Source organism: Aotus nancymaae, unplaced genomic scaffold (genome assembly GCF_030222135.1).
Source record: "Aotus nancymaae isolate 86718 unplaced genomic scaffold, 86718_ANA_hifiasm-v0.15.2.pri h1tg000059l, whole genome shotgun sequence".
Lineage (NCBI taxonomy): Eukaryota > Metazoa > Chordata > Mammalia > Primates > Aotidae > Aotus > Aotus nancymaae.
Genome location: NW_026988473.1, coordinates 27,514,919 through 27,531,003, shown reverse-complemented (window position 1 = coordinate 27,531,003; position 16,085 = coordinate 27,514,919). Strand labels below are relative to the sequence as shown.

Below are 16,085 nucleotides of genomic sequence, written 5' to 3'. Positions count from 1 at the left end.
AAAAGAAAAGAAACAATAGAAGTCAGAAGAATGGTATCTTCAAAGTGGTGAAGAAAAATTACTGCTGACCAGAACCCTATATCCAGTGAATATATCTTCAACAATGAAGATGAAATAAATATATTTTTAGATAAATGAAAGAAAAATTCAGCAGCAGCAGTCAGTTAAAAGAAATATCAAAAGGAATTCTTCAGGTGGAAGGAAAGTGATCCCAGGTGGTAGCATGAAGACACAGGAAGGAATAAAGGGCAACCAGAAAAGGTAAATATGAAGGTAAGTCTAAAAGAATATTGAATATGTAAAATAAGAATGTTTCACAGAAATTAAATATGTTAAAAATCAAAATCACAAAAACTATAAATCAAAAGGCAGGAGGGAGGTGACTGGAGTTAAAGCATTCTAAAGTTCTTTCATTGTCCAGGAAGTGGTAAAAATACTAATTTATCTTAGACTTTAATAAGTCAAAGATGCAGTGTTGTAATCTCTAAGATAATCACTAAAAAAAGAAAGGAGGAAGGAATGGAATAAAACATAAGAAGTTTGCAAAAAAGGATCAGGAACAGGTGGAACAGATAGAAAAACAAACAGAAACATGGTATATTTAAGCTCAAACACATTAGTAAATCTATTAAATATGAATAGACTAAATAATCAAATGAAAAGACAAACTGACAGACCAGATAAAAATCAAAAAACTAGGCTGGGCGTGGTGGCTCACGCCTGTAATCCTAGCACTTTGGGAGGCCGAGGTGGGTGGAACACGAGATGAAGAGATCGAGACCATCCTGGCCAATATGGTGAAACCCTGTCTCTACTAAAAATACAAAAAAATTAGCTAGGCATGGTGGCGCACACCTGTAGTCCCAGCTACTCGGGAGGCTGAGATAGGAGAATTGCTTGAACCCAGGAGGTGGAGGTTGCAGTGAGCCGAGGTCGCGCCACTGCACTCCAGCCTGGTGCCTGGTGAAGGAGTGAGACTGTCTCAAAAAAATAAATAAATAAATAAATAAAAAATAAAAAATAAAAATAAAAAACTATATAAAAGAGACACATCTTAAAGTAAATACAGAAAACAAAGCTAGAATAGCTCTACTAAAATCACATGAATAAGACTTTAAGCCAAACAACTTTATTAGAGCTAATGGAGGGCTTTTCGTAACAACAAAAAGGTTAAATTCACTACACAGATGTTATAATTTATGTACCTAATAAGAGCTTTAAAATATATTTTTAAATGATAACTAAAACAAGGAAAAGATATCTCTACAATCACAGTGGCTGTAGTTTTCTCCTGCTGTAATATTAGCAGCTTAAAGCACTTATCATTTCACAGTTTCGGTAGGTCAGAAGTCTAGACATGACTCAACTGGATCCTCTGCTCAGGCCCCACAAGGCTGAAATCATGGCATCAACTGGGGCTGCTATCTCATCTTATGTATCATATGCTTAGGATCCTCTTCCAAGCTCACTGGCTGTTGGCAGAATTAATTCCTTAGAACTGAGGCCTTCAGCTCCTGGAGGCCACCCATCATTCTTTACCATGTGGCCCTCTTCATAATATGCCAATTTGCTTCTTCAAAGTCGATAGGAGAGGCACATTGAATCTCTCTGACTTCTGGAAAGGCCCAGTCCTTTTAAGGGCTCATCTAATTGAGGCCCAGTCAGGATAATGTGCTTTTTGATTAATAATTAACTCAAATTCAACTAATTTGAGAACTTAATTACATATGCAAAATCCCTTCATATAATATGACCTAATAATGGGAAGAAAATCAGTTATTTTCACAGTACCACCTACACTCAAGGAGAAATCATTATACCAGGCATGTACCAGTGCCTGGGAATTTTGGGGCTATCTCAGAATTCTGCCTACCACAGCAACAGATTTTTATCATACCTCTCTCAATAACTAATAGAACAGTTAGACAAAATAAACAATACAATGAAAGTGTAAAAGATTCGAACAAGATTAACAAATTTTACCTAATTATATATACAGTACTGAACTCCATAACTGCAGAAAATAAATTCTTTTTAAGTATACACAAAACATTTACCAAAATAGGTCATATACTAGACCACAAAATAACAAATTTTCAGTGACTGAACTCACATAAAGTATCTCCTATGATCACAGTGGAATTAAAATATAAATTATATTTAAAAGATTACTTTAAAAGTCCCAAATTTTTAGAAATTAAATAATACACTTCTATATCATTCACAGGTTAAAGAAGAAATCAAAGAAATCAGAAAATACTTTGAACTGCATGGTAATGAAAATGCAATGTATTAAAACTTACAGGACAAACTAATGTGCTTAGTAGAAAATTTAGAGCTTTAAATTCATTTGAAAAAATAAGAAAGCCTGAGAATCTATGATCTAAGTAATGATCTCAAGTCAGGAAAAAAAAAAATCACAGTAAATTCAAAGAGAAGACATCAAAGAAATTAATGAAATAAAAAACAAACATACAGTAAAGGACTGACAAAGGCAAAAGCCAGTTCTTTGATAAGATTAATAAAATTAATTCACCCCATCTAGCAAGACTGATGAAGAAAAACAGCAAAAGTATAAATAATTAATATCAGAAATGGAAAAGGTGATATCACCACAGATCCAACAAGCATTAAAAAGATAAGAGGATGTTGTGAAAAACTTTATGTCAATAGATTTGAAAATAGATGAAGTGGACAATTTCCTAGAAAATAACTTATCAAAATTGACATAAGAATAAATAGAAAATCACAATAGTCCTGTATCTAATAAAGAAATTGAATCCATAATTTAAAACTCTCCTACAATGAAAACTCCAGAATTGAATGGCTTCACTGGTGTATTCTACTAATCATTTAAGCAAAAAATAAGACCAAGCTTACATAAACTCTTCCAGGGAACAGAAAAAGACGCAACACTTCCCGACTCGTTTTACAAGGCCAGCATCATCTTGATACCAATACCTGACAAGAACATTGCAAGAAAGGAAAAATTACAGGCCAAACTCTCATGAACATAGATGTAAAAATCCCAATAAAATACTAGCAAATCATATCCAGTACATATAAAAAAGATAATATATTACAACCAAAGTAGATTTATTCCAGGAATACAGAGTTGGTTTAGCATTCAGAAAAGCAATTAATGCATTTCACTGCATTAACAGAATAAGGAGAAAAATCATGAGAATCATAAGACAGACAAGGCATTTGATAGAAATTCAATTATCCATTTAAAATACAGAAACAAAAATCCTCTTCCGAAACTAGGATCAGAGGGACTATCTTCAATCTGATAAAGAATATCTACAAAAAAACCTATAGCAAAGGTCTTACTTAAAGGTGAAATGCTGAACGCTTTCCCTCTGTGGGTAACACCCCTATGGGCACCAAGGAAGGAGAACTGTCCAGACCCCAGGCACAATTAGTGCCTGAAGAATATCTTAGTTTATAGTGTTATTACTCAGCTATTTCCTTTATATAATCCTTTATATATAATCATATATTAGTTTATAGAATTAGTGCCTGAAGTGTAACTTACTGCTTGCATATATCTAGCTTATATAGTCATACTTAATACTTATATCTAACATACTTAGTTCTACATAATCTTTCTATATAATCATATAGGTATTGTAGTTGGAGCTGTACTGACACATTTAGTGCTGATTTACAGAATCCTCGTATATAACTACATAGTAGTAGTATGTAGTAGGAGGAATGCCCAGAGCAGTCACAGAACAGAAGCAGTACATGGGAAAACAGCCAGACCAGGACAAGAACCATAGACCCAGGCGGTGGCATCCCTGCCTGAAAGGGCGTACACTGTACGGGAGGCTTGGAGCAAGAGCCTCTCCTCCTGATAAAGAAGTTGTAGTACCTTGCATTCAGTTCCTGTGGAAAGTAGGCCTCAGGCCTGAGATCCTGGAAATAACCGAGGGAGAAGAACTCCTCTGGTGTGACCAGTCACAGCGGCTGTACACCTTGTCAGTCTTTTCTCCCCTCTGTGCTAGCTCAAATTATCCTCCCATAAATATCTTAAGAGAGGAGCACAAGTCTGTCAGCTCCCACTGCATTGGCTTACAGTATCCTTCTATTAGAAATCCTTTGAAGTCTCCAGCCCCCAGATAAGAAGTGATGCGCACGACACCTGTTGCACATAGCCCATCTCCTTGCCTCGGTGACCTAATGGGGGTGGACCCCTTTGCTGTACACGACCTTCTACTACTGCGCACGGCACGGGCCTCTACTGCACATGGCCCACCTCTCTGTCCAAGTGACATAATGGGGTGGCCCCCTCACTTGTGACTCATATGTATGCCCTATTACAAAGCCTATAGATGATGACCTCACTCACCATCCTGCCCCCTGCTTGTACCTAATAAATACAGATGCTTCTGAGCACTAGGCACTCTCGCTGATCTCAGCTCACAGGTGGCGTGAGCGGAGTCCAGATGCTCTTCACCAGTTCTTCAGTATCCTGTCTCTTTACTTCTCGGATCCTGCACCTCAGCACAGCATAAGGGCCACCCCACTACCCTGTGGGGCCCAACAGTCCTACACCCTCTGCAATCAGAAAGATAAGGATGCCCACTATCCCATCATCACTCCTATCCAACACTGTACTGAAGGCCCTTGACAGTGTAATAAGGCAAGAAAAAGAAATACATGATATATGAGGCTTGGAAAGCTAGAAATACAACTGTCATTATTCTACATCCTTAGGGAAATGTGAATTAAAACCACCACTACACACCCGCCAAAAAGGCTAAAATAAAGAGAATGACAACATTAAACTACTGGTAAGAATGTAAACTGGTAGAACTACTTTCAAAAATAAACACTATCTTTTGAAGTTTAATAGAAGCAACTCTATAACCCGGCAAACCCAATGCCAGATATTTATCCAGCAGAAATAAACTCATATATACATCAACAATGTATATAAAAATTTACAGCATTCTTTGTAATAGCCAGAAATAGAATTAAACCAAATATCCATTAACAGTAGAAGGAACAGTCTACTCAGATAATGAAGTACTATACTGCAGCCAAAATAAACAAACTCTGTTATATTCAAAAAGACTGAATCTCACAAACAAAATAGAAATAATTCATACAAAATACTTAATCATGCGACTTACATAAAGTTCTAAAAAGAAAACTACTCAATAGCATTAACAATCAGAATAGTGGTTGCCTCTGTGAAAGAGGGAAGAAATATGAGGAGGGCTACTTCTTGATCTGGAGGGTGTTATAATGGGCATGTTTATCTTGTGATAATTCAATGAGTTGTGCATTTACAATTTGTGCCCATTTCTGTATGCTAGTTAAAACCATTAGTGACATCATGTACCCCTGGATATAAAGTGATGAGGGGGGCACTTCACCTCTGCAGTAATCTTTCTAAAAAAAAAAATAACTCCAGCTCCAGTCTAATCATCAGTAAAATATCAAGACAAAGCCAGTTTGAGGAACCACAATTACTTTTGCACTAACCTAACACAAAACACCTGATAAGTATTTTCTCAAAACTGTCAAGGGGCTGGGTGCGGTGGCTCACGCCTATAATCTCAGCACTTTGGGAGGCCAAGATGGGCAGACCACTTGAGGTCAAGAGTTCAAGACCAGCCTGGCCAACATGATGAAACCCTGTCTCTACTAAAAATACAAAAATAACCCGGTTGTGGTGGTATGTGCCTGTAGTCTCAGCTACTCAGGAGGCTGAGGGAGGAGAATCACTTGAACCTGGGAGACAGAGGTTGCAGTGAGCCAAGATTGTGCCACTATACTCCATCCTGGGAGACTGTCTCAAAAAAAAAAAAGAAAACCACCTGTCAAGGTCATAAAAGACAAAGAAACTGCCACAGATTAGAGAACACTAAGGAGACATGACAACTAAATGCAATGTGGTATTCTGGACTGGATCCTGGAACAGAAAAAGAACAATAATGGAAAATCTGGTGAAATTCAAGTGAAGCCTGGAGTTTAGTTAATAGTAATGTGCCAATGAAGATGTTTTAGTTTTCATAAATGTCCCACAGTGGGATATATAAGGGTAACTAAAACTGGGTGAGGGTGTATAGAACTCTCCGAACTATCTTTGCAACTTTTCTGTAAATCTCAAATTACTCCAAAATGAAAAGTTCATTTAAAAAAAGAGAAATTTTAGTATAAAAGAAACCAAGTTGAATGGCAACCTGAACTACTGGATGAGGAAAGAAACTAATATTTATATGGTGCATGCCACATGTTAGACATTTATCATGTAACATTAAGAAACTGAGAATTTCTTGAAGAAGATAAAGAGATAAAAATAAACACAGCAAGAAGAAAACTAAAAGGAAATATATGTTTACAGTACAGTAAAATCAAGACTGAAAGAGGTATCCTACTATAATAGAATTTGGGAGGCAGAAAGGCCAAAGTTAATCTTTGCTCCACTACTTTGACACAGTTTGTATATTTGTCCCCTCCCAAATCTCATGTTGAATTGAAATCTCCGATATTGGAGGTGGGGCCTGATGGGAGGTGATTGGATCATGGGGGTGGATTTTTTCTCATGAATGGTTTAGCATCCTTCCCTTGGTGCTGTCCTCAAGATAGTGACTTCTCATGAGATCTGGCTGTTTAATAGTGTGTCACACCTCCATCTCTCCCTCTTGATCTTTCTTTTGCCATATGACACACCTGCTCACTCTTTGCTTTCCCCATGAGTTCCCTGAGGCCTCCCTAAAAGCAGATGCTGCCATGCTTCCTCTACAGCCTGCAGAACTGTGAACCAATTAAACCTCTTGTCTTGTAAATTACCCAGACTCAGATATTTATTTATAGCAATGCAAAAATGGATTGCTTTGTCATACACACTGACCGCATGATTTCTGGCAAGTTATTTCACCTCTTTTACCCTGTTTTTTCAACCTCAAAAGGGGTATAATACCACCTACCTGAGAGAATTACAGTGAGGATTAAATAAGACTTCACATGTTTAATAAAGTGCTTTACTGGCACTCGGTGAACACTCATAGAAGGAAACAGTGAAAAAGTTACTAAGAGCCAAGAAGCCTAGATCAGAGTTGTATCTTGGTCACTAGTTTGAGACTTTGCATGAGCCACCTAAACTCTCTGGGTATGTTTCTTCAACTACAAAATGGGGGTACTAGCATAAATCATAATGGGCATATCATAGCCCACACTTCAAATCCTGGCCTGCTGCCTCCTTGTACAAATTAAGTTGTATTGGAACACAGCAACCCCATTTATTTATCACCCATTTGTTTATGCATAATCATCAGCTGCTTTCCCACAACAACAGCTGAGTTGAAGAGTTGTGACAGAGACCATGTGTCCCACAAAGCCTAAAATTTTATTATCTGGTCCTGGAAAAAGTTTGCCAATCCCTGGTCGAAACAGTCTCTAAGGTGCCTTCCAACTCTAAAATTCTAAGGTAACACTTAAGGTAAATATGAGATTTGAAGACATGTAACAACAATGTTAATATATCAAAATTTCAAGATGCTCCATAAAATTTTCCCAAGCCCAATGCCTATTTGCTTCCTGATTTTCCTTTTTATCTGCAACCTCTATAACCTTGCAATTGAATCAGAGACTGTGGCAGCTGAGGCAAGCAGCTAGGTTCCTGACTTGGTTCTAATATTCATAAGCCCAGGGTTCCAAGAACCCCCAGCACTGCAGATATCAAAGAGTCTTTATTCTATTTCAACTCATGACAAAGTCCAAGAGAACTGGCACCGTGAAGTAAAACAGGAGCTGTCAAGGAATTTTCTGACAACCACACCTCCAACTGCTAGGTAGTATAGGGAGCCTGGAAATGCCAAACTGAATGCACCAAAAAAGAAAAAAAAAAAAAAAAAAAAAAAGAAAGAAAGAAAGAAAAAGAAAAGCAGCAGCAGCAGCAGCAATTACATATCCTTAGTTTTATCTTCTTGATAGCTCTGGGCCTAAGAGCAGAACCATATACCATATCATATTTCAAATGTCCTAATATTTGGACTAGCTCTTCTAGTCCAATAGACATTCTAAGACATTCTAAACATAATAGGATAGGTCCTGTCTCCCTTCAGTCAATGTTAAGACCATAGCTCTGAAGTCAGCTCTATATCCAAATCCTAGTTTTGCCTTTTCCTTTGTGATGGTTAAATAATTTAGTTTTTTTTTTTTTTATGCCTTAGACAATCCACCTATGAAATGAGAATAGTAATTATTTATCCCATAGGACTTTTGCAATTAAATGGAGTAATACTGAAGAAATACTTAGCCAGTGCCTAGCTTTGTGTTTAATTAATAATAGCTACTGTAAGCCCTTACCTTATCATCACCAAATACCTATATTCAGATTTATTTTCCTCTTGAAATATTAACCTTACATACCAAGTAAAGTAGTATTATTTTCTCCTAAGAAAAGAAGCTATTCAAAATATTAATCAAGGGTACTTTCCTTCAAAGCTCTATTCTCTCTGCAAAATCATTCTTTCTTCCACCTTCTAGCAATTCAGTTTTAAGCACTTGGTCATGCAACCATGATTTGTATGAAAGTAATATTTGCATAGGAAATTAGAAAGGAAACATAAAATGCAAAAGGAATACTCTTTCAAAAGAGTATTTAGTTTTAAAGAAAGGAAAATATTTGAGAAGAACTGATTCCAATTTTAGCCCAGCAAAACCAAACATCTATACAATGCCTTTCAGTGTAGAAATCTGAAAAACAACTTGGAGGGTAAAGCAGGGAAGTAGCAATATATCTACAGTCTGTGTATTTTCATTAGCATTAATTAAATCAAATTAATGGAATAGCTTAACATTTCTTGCCAAAATTGGACAACAAAAGTGTAACAGAGCATATTCTGGAGTCACACAGACCTCAGTTCAAATATTAGTTCTACTATTTTGTAAGTGTCAAAATAAGGATAAAAGTTTTCCTTACTCTACTAGGCTGCTCTTACACAGGTAAAGACCAAGGGTCTTTCTGAATATTAGACTATCAAACATTTATTTGTAGTGAAAATAGGAAAGAGTATTGATACAATAGGCAAAAATTTCACAATTAAAAAAAATCTTTTGGTTGGGCATGGTGGTTCATGCTTGTAATCCCAGCACTTTGGGAGACTGAGGCAGATCGATCACGAGGTCAGGAGTTCAAGACCAGCCTGACCAATATGGTGAAACCCCGTCTCTACTAAAAATACAAAAATTAGCTGCGAGTGATGGTGCACACCTGTAGTCCCAGCTACTCAGGAGGCTGAGGCAGGAGAATTGCTTACACTTGGTGAAGGTTGCAGTGAGCCAAGATTGGACCACTGCACTCCAGCCTGGTGACAGAGCAAGACTCTGTCTTGAAAAAAAAAAATTTTTTTTAAAGAAATCACCATAGTTATTCTCACGCAATCTTAGCATTACTACTTTCTTAATAGAATATAAATATAAGGATAAAAGTTCAGCTTTTCCTTCTGATAAATAACCACGTGGGTCCCAAGGCTGAGAAAAAACAGGGTAGGCACTAGAGTGAAAGTCCTACTTCCATGGCCAAATATGAACAGCAAATCACAGAAAAGGTTGGATTAACACAGTTGTGTAGATGACAGAGATTCAAAGTTATTTAAACTAACCTATTTATACTAATAGCAATGAAAACAGGGAAAAAGATCCTGCATTCCCAGTACCTTTCAGAGATAAAACCATCCGAGGACACCTGGGCTCCAAATATTTCTTGAGATCATCCCAGGCCTTTTTAATAGCAGCATAATGGTCAATGTATCTTCCTACATCAGAGTAAGTATCTATGAAGAGAGATTTCCAACACTGATTCTTCTGTGTTTTCTCTTCCCTAAATAGATGAAAAACATGAGATTTTAAATCTTTTAAAATAATATTAGCATATATTTTAGATACTTACAACATATAGGAATTTTTACTTTTCCCTTCCTTTTCATTTATTATATTTTAGCCACAAATGAAGATCAAATAGCAAAAAGTGATATATACATCAAAAATTTTAACAAAAGTTACTGCTGGCATGGTGGAACTGTTAGTCACTCATTTTCTTTCTACTTATTTTTGTCAGTTTTCTAATCTTTAATAAAATATAGTAATAAGGTATAAATTTCAACTTATATACCAATTATAAACTTTTAAAGGCATCATGTATTCTGTTTTAGAGAATACTTAGAATCTTGTCATAAGATAATACTAATCTAACACATATATACATTGAATTAGTTGAGAATCATAAAACATAAAAGTAATTACATGATTCAACATTTCTATTTGGTATAATTCCCCAAGCATTTATTGAGTATCCACTTAGCCACTGAAGATATATTTAAAAAGGGCACATTTTTTTTTGCCTTCAAAAAAGGTAGAGTCTAACCAGCAAGAAAGAATGAAGTATAAAATTAAGGATCAGAAGTGATAGAGGGTAAGGCAGCCACAGAGGGCCTTAAGGTAACACACTAATGAGCTTGCAATTCATCCTATAGGGAATGGAGAGTCACTGATGGGTTTTAACAGGAGAGTTAAAAGAGCAGAATTGGGCCAGGTGCAGTGGCTCATGCCTATAATCCCAGCACTTTGGGAAGTGGAGGTGGAAGGGTTGCTTGAGGCCAGGAGTTCATGACCGGCCTGAGAAACACACTGAGAACCCATCTCTAAAAATAATAAAATTTAAAAAGTATCCAGGCATGGTGGCAGGCGTAGTCCCAGCTACTTGGGAGGCTGAGGTGGGAGGATCACCTGAGCCCAGGAAATTGAGGCTGCAGCAAGTCATGATTGTATAACTGCATTATAGCCTGGATGACAGAGCAAGACCCTGTCTCAATCAACAAATCAACAAACAGCAGAACTGTGATTGCTAGGGGCAGATTAGGAGGGTTTTCTAGAAATACTAGGAAGAGATAGTAAACTAAACTGTGGTAGCTAGATGAAATGAAGATGTGAAAAACATACAAAAGCTAAAATCAGAAAGGCTTGGAAAGTCTTTGTGATGAATGTAGAAGGAGGGAGAGAAGTGGTGAGAGAGAGAAGTGGTGAGAGAGAGAAGTGGTGAGAGAGAGAGAGACACCTAGGATGATTCCTAATTCTGATTTGGATCGGAGTGTATGATGCTGCTATGAAGACTGGGAATGCTGAAGAGTAGGTTTAGAAATGGAGAAAAGAACAATCCAAGGTTTGTGTGTGTTGAGGGGGGTGGGTAGGAGAGGATAGGGGAGCATCTTTTTATTAATCTAAATAATACACACATATATTATTAAAATTAAAAAGTACCAAAGAACTTATGATGAAAAACTATTCTCTTGTTTTAAGTCCAACTCCTCAAAGGAAATTTTAGGTATTTCTAGAAGTTACCTCTATACTTCTAAATGTTTATCCCTCTAGTTTTGACTTATCAACTTCACATGTATCTACTGATACCCCAAAAGGGAAAACATGGGAAGATACAGCAATACTTAAAATTCCCCTTACCCTATTCTTTTTCCTCCCAATGTTTGATAGCTCTGCTATTATTTTTCAGTTCTGTCTAAAGCTTGCAGCTTTAAATAATATGCTTAAACCTCTGCTTCTTCCTTTACCAACTTTAGTCACTACCTGACTCCACTCAATCTAAGAAAAGATATCAGCATTCCTACTCATTTCTTTCACCTTTCACAACTCCCACTTTCTGTCATCTGTACTTTGATTCTGTCAAATTTGTTAACATTTACTGAATCCAGTTAATAAGTGTGGGACAGCCAATAGAAGGTCCAGCGGACAGTTGTGCAAACAATTCTAGAGCTCAGTGGGGAAGTGAGGGAGGGAGACTCAGGTTTGGGAGTTAGGAGCATGCAAATAGTCACTATAAATAGCAACAATGCATGCAGTAGATTTCAGAGAGGGAGAGGAGCAGTGGGCTAAGGACAGAACCTTGGCAAATACCAACATTTACTAGGAGGCACGAGAAGACCCACAAAAGGAGATAAAGAGACAAGGGTTAGAGAGGAGAATCAGGACAGACTAGTGTTATGGAAGAAGCCAACGCCAGTTTTCAGAAATCCATATTCCCCAAATACTCACTCAGATATCAGCCAGTACTTTTTGCAATGTCTTCTCCACAGCGGATCATGACTTGATAGCTGGCTAAGTCTTCGACTGACATAGCAACAGCTGGCAGTAACCAGATTCACCGATAGTATAAAAGAAAGTAAGAAAACAATTTTAAAATAAAGATTAAAATATTCATTGTTTTGGTTTATGTCTTTTGTTTCTCTTATTTTTCACTTATTACCCTTATAATTACAAAACTATTTCCTAAAACCTGTTTAACATGTTTAGTATAATTACCTTGTGAATAATGAAACTGAGTTCACAAATCCTGAAACATCTACAGTTGTAATTTTTCACAAAAATATCTATAAACCGTATATACCACTGGAGTTAATCTCAAGTCAAGGAGCCTTCCTATGCTTATTATTGGGATAATAATCATTTCTACATATAGGAAGAAAGTTATTCAGTGATAAACAAAGGGACTTGCTTTTTTTTTTTACCCCCAAGATCTGTAAGATCTATACTACTAAATACACAGATCTTGTATTTGTTTTTGTTTTATAAAATTTTTTACTTAAAGGAAAAAAGTATTCCTGCCAAAACCACTTTTTCATTAAAGTAACTACTGGAGAGTCTATCTATGGAGGGTGCCTAAATCCTAACTATTCTGATACAAGTTAGCAGTTGCTCCAAAACATGGAATGTTAGAAGCAAATAACTTTCTTACTATACAGAGATTTCTAACACAACAGTGTTGCAATCCTGTAAATTCTACCCTACATAATTAATTTGTAAAAAGAATGAACCTAAGATTAGGACTCAATACTTTCTGGAGAGAAATGACAAGTTATCTTAATAGAAAGTAAGTATTCAAAGATCTCACTTGGGCAATAGCTAATCAACAGAATCTTAAATCACATCAGGTTTGTCAAGGCCATGAGTAGGATGTGTTAAAAACAAATCTATAGTAAACAAAATTGCCTTCGTTTGATTTTCAGATTTTATAGAAACACTATCCTCATCCTTTTCTGCCAAGCTCAGGAGATGCCCAAACTAACTTTTGTAAACATAGGAATTCCTCTAGTTTTGTGGATTCAGTTTCCATACCCTCTGCTTGATTCCTCTCCCTCCACTGCCCTAGGAGCTAAACAACATAAAAGAATCTGGAACAGGCACAAAAGACGAGTTCAATACACATCAAGGTTGAAAACTACTGTTCTAGAGATTCTGATCCAGTTGGTTTAAACTGAGATCTATACCTCAGGCATGTATATGTTCAAAAGTGCCACAGGTCATTCTGATGCACAGTGTGGCACTTATTCACTCCATTTCAGAATAAAGCACGCTGAAATGGAGAAGTTATCAGATAATCTCAATTCAAACTAGGCAACTGATGCTACATGATTCCAGTGTACTAATCCAATCCAACCCAATCCAGTTCAGCAAATACATACCAAAAACTTCAGAGCTTATCACTAGACTAGACCCTTGACAAAATTGGGCTGTATGGTGCAAGACAAAAAGCTGCAATACACTGGAAACTTTTATGTAGATAAAATTCAATGATATTCAACTCAATTTATTTCCACAGACCTTTATGGAGGGATCATGTCACTTGTTTAAAATTGTGATTACCACCTAAAGCATTTAAAGTAAAATCTTAACTCCTCACCTTGGTTCCCAAGGTCCTGCATGATCTCACCAGCCTCATTTCATCACTGTCTGTGAAACAATCCCTACCTCCAGCAATGCCAGCCTTTTATAATCCTCCACCAGGCCACGCTGTTGAACAGCAGTCCCGTCAACCTCTGAACATACTTTCCCTCTGACAGAACTGCATATGCCCTTGCTTCATATATGGCAGCTCCTTCCAATTTGAATTGATCACCTCTCCCTTCCTATTCCTTAACAGAGCAATCTATTTCCTTTATTGCACTTAGCACCTCTTGCAATTATGCGCTTGCCCACTGGACTGTAAGATCCGTAAGAGTTGCCTTAGCTGCGTTGTTCACTACTGTACCCTCAACACTTAACAGGCTGGCACATAGCTGGCCCTTGGAAAAAAAAATCTGTTGAATACAAAAATAAGCAAGGTAGTCCTTACAATCGAGAAGTGCACCATCTACCTGGCATGGCAAATCAATGCTGCAGGAAGAAGGTAGAGAGGGTGTCTTCTCCACCTTGCCAGGTTGAGAAGAGGTAGGCAAGGCATTCCAGGCAGGGTCGAGAGCTGGAGCCACAGGAAAAAAAAAGTGCAAGTGTGCTGTATGCTGGCAGAGGTCTGATTTGGCTAGAGTGGATGGTGCAAAAGTGATAGTGGAAGAGAAATGAGGCCTGGAGGACCTTAGATAATAAGCCAGATGATAAGAACCTTCAATGCCCCAGAAGTTTATGGTACAGTCTGTAAACATAGGGGTGTCACGGGTTTTCAGGAGAATGACAACCAGATGTGTCTTAGAAAGATCACTCTGGCAGCAATCAAAAGTTGGAGGTTGTTCGTTAAATTGTATTTTCTAGAAAAATAAAAGTGCTAGCAGGTACCAGTAGCGACTAGTACAGGTAGTGAACAGAAACTTGAGGTATCCCTCTATCACCTCTGAGCTAGGCCAACAACTATCCGTAACTCCAAGAAATCTGTATTTATAAAAGGACCTCTAATAACACAAGGCACAATCATCAAATGGCTAGAATCCAATGGTTAATCCAAAACACAAAACAAATCTCGCCCATCTATCCTAAGAGCGCGACTTTGCATTCTCTGCAAATATATATGGTAGCACAGGAAACTCACAGCCATGCCACCCCCTGTCAAGGATGTAAACAATCCTGACAGCTGGGGGGCGGGCTGGGAGCGCCATTTCTTCCACCATCCCAGACAGTCCTAAGTTCTGAAGGAACTGGGCATTGAACCACCCTTATCAGCAACCGGTGTTTATTTTTGGAACAGATGCTAGTAGTGTGGGAAACCCAAGGTGTCCAGGAGATAAGACAGTCACCGGTATGGCATCACCGGAAGTCAGTACGAAAACACAAAATCCAGCATCAAATCGTAAGGAGCAATGCTGAGAGCAAAACAGTTCTCACATACTGAAGTCCGAAAGTGAGCCCTGACAGCGATTCTGGCGCTGGGGAAGTCGCGCCAGGGGAGTCATGGGTTGCCTACCTCCTCCTCTCGCTTGCCCCACCTGCCCACGCCGACGCCAGACTCTGCAGGCCCCGGACCCAGCAGAGAAGAGCGCCTGGTCCGGACAGGGGCTTTTACACAGCAGCTGGGACCGACCCCGACAGGGCGGGCACCTGCGGGACCCGCGGCGGTCCGCGGGACGCGGCGGGGAGGTACGAGGGTCACTACCTCCTTCTCTTGAAAGTGGGCCTCGCCGAGGCCTGGGAGAGAGAGCTCTAGTCGCTTCGCACGCCTGGACCCAGGACCAGAGGAAGACTCTGGACGAGGCCCTTTCCGCCCCCGTCTCGCCCCGGCCCCCTGTAGCTCTGCAGGATGAGGGCGGCCCTAGCGTCACCTTCTCGTGCCGCGGGAGCCGGAGTCCTGTCAGCGGCCCCGGCCCCCGTCCCTCTGCCTCACCGCCTCCTCTCTCCGTGCCCCCACCCCTGCCATGCACGTCGTCCCATTACTTGATTAGGTCCCGATAGTCCAAAAAGGATAAGATGAGGAGCAGGGGATCGGTGGGCAGCGACTCTAGGGTCAACAGCGCTGTCTCGGTCTCCATGGCCGCCATCTTGCCTGGACCGGTTCAGGTCTGGCCCCGCCCTGGTCCCGCCCCTGCCCCGCCCCCCCACCGCCCGCCCACCGCCCAAGCCGCTCCCAGCCGCTCTCACAGGTTTGTTATGCAACCTCCGGGCCAGCCCCGCCCTGAGGGCGGGCCGAGAGGGGCGGCTCCCTGGAAGCCCCGCCCACATCACCGCGGGCCGGCAGCCAGTCCCGCAATGCGAGTTCTGCCTGCTTCCTTCGCGCTCCGCTTCTAATCTCTCCAGCTCTGTTCTCGCATCCCGGATCGTAAACTTGGCCAGCTCAGGACTCTGTTGCCAAATCT

The 16,085-nt window shown here is 39.3% G+C and overlaps 1 protein-coding gene across 2 annotated transcripts in view; it reads right to left on the bottom strand.

Annotated features, from left to right (window-relative positions):
* Positions 1-15,794, bottom strand: part of FBXO3 (F-box protein 3) — a 36,809-nt gene extending 21,015 nt beyond the window's left edge. For both annotated transcript variants that reach the window (XM_012452316.3, XM_012452317.2), the window contains exons 1-3: positions 15,667-15,794; positions 12,064-12,153; positions 9,678-9,841 (exon numbers count right to left, since the gene is read on the bottom strand). In XM_012452316.3, the coding sequence (XP_012307739.1) occupies positions 9,678-9,841; positions 12,064-12,153; positions 15,667-15,770 (358 nt within the window). In that variant the 5' untranslated portion in view covers positions 15,771-15,794. The remainder of the gene's footprint in view (positions 1-9,677; positions 9,842-12,063; positions 12,154-15,666) is intronic.
* Positions 15,795-16,085: the final 291 nt, after the last annotated feature.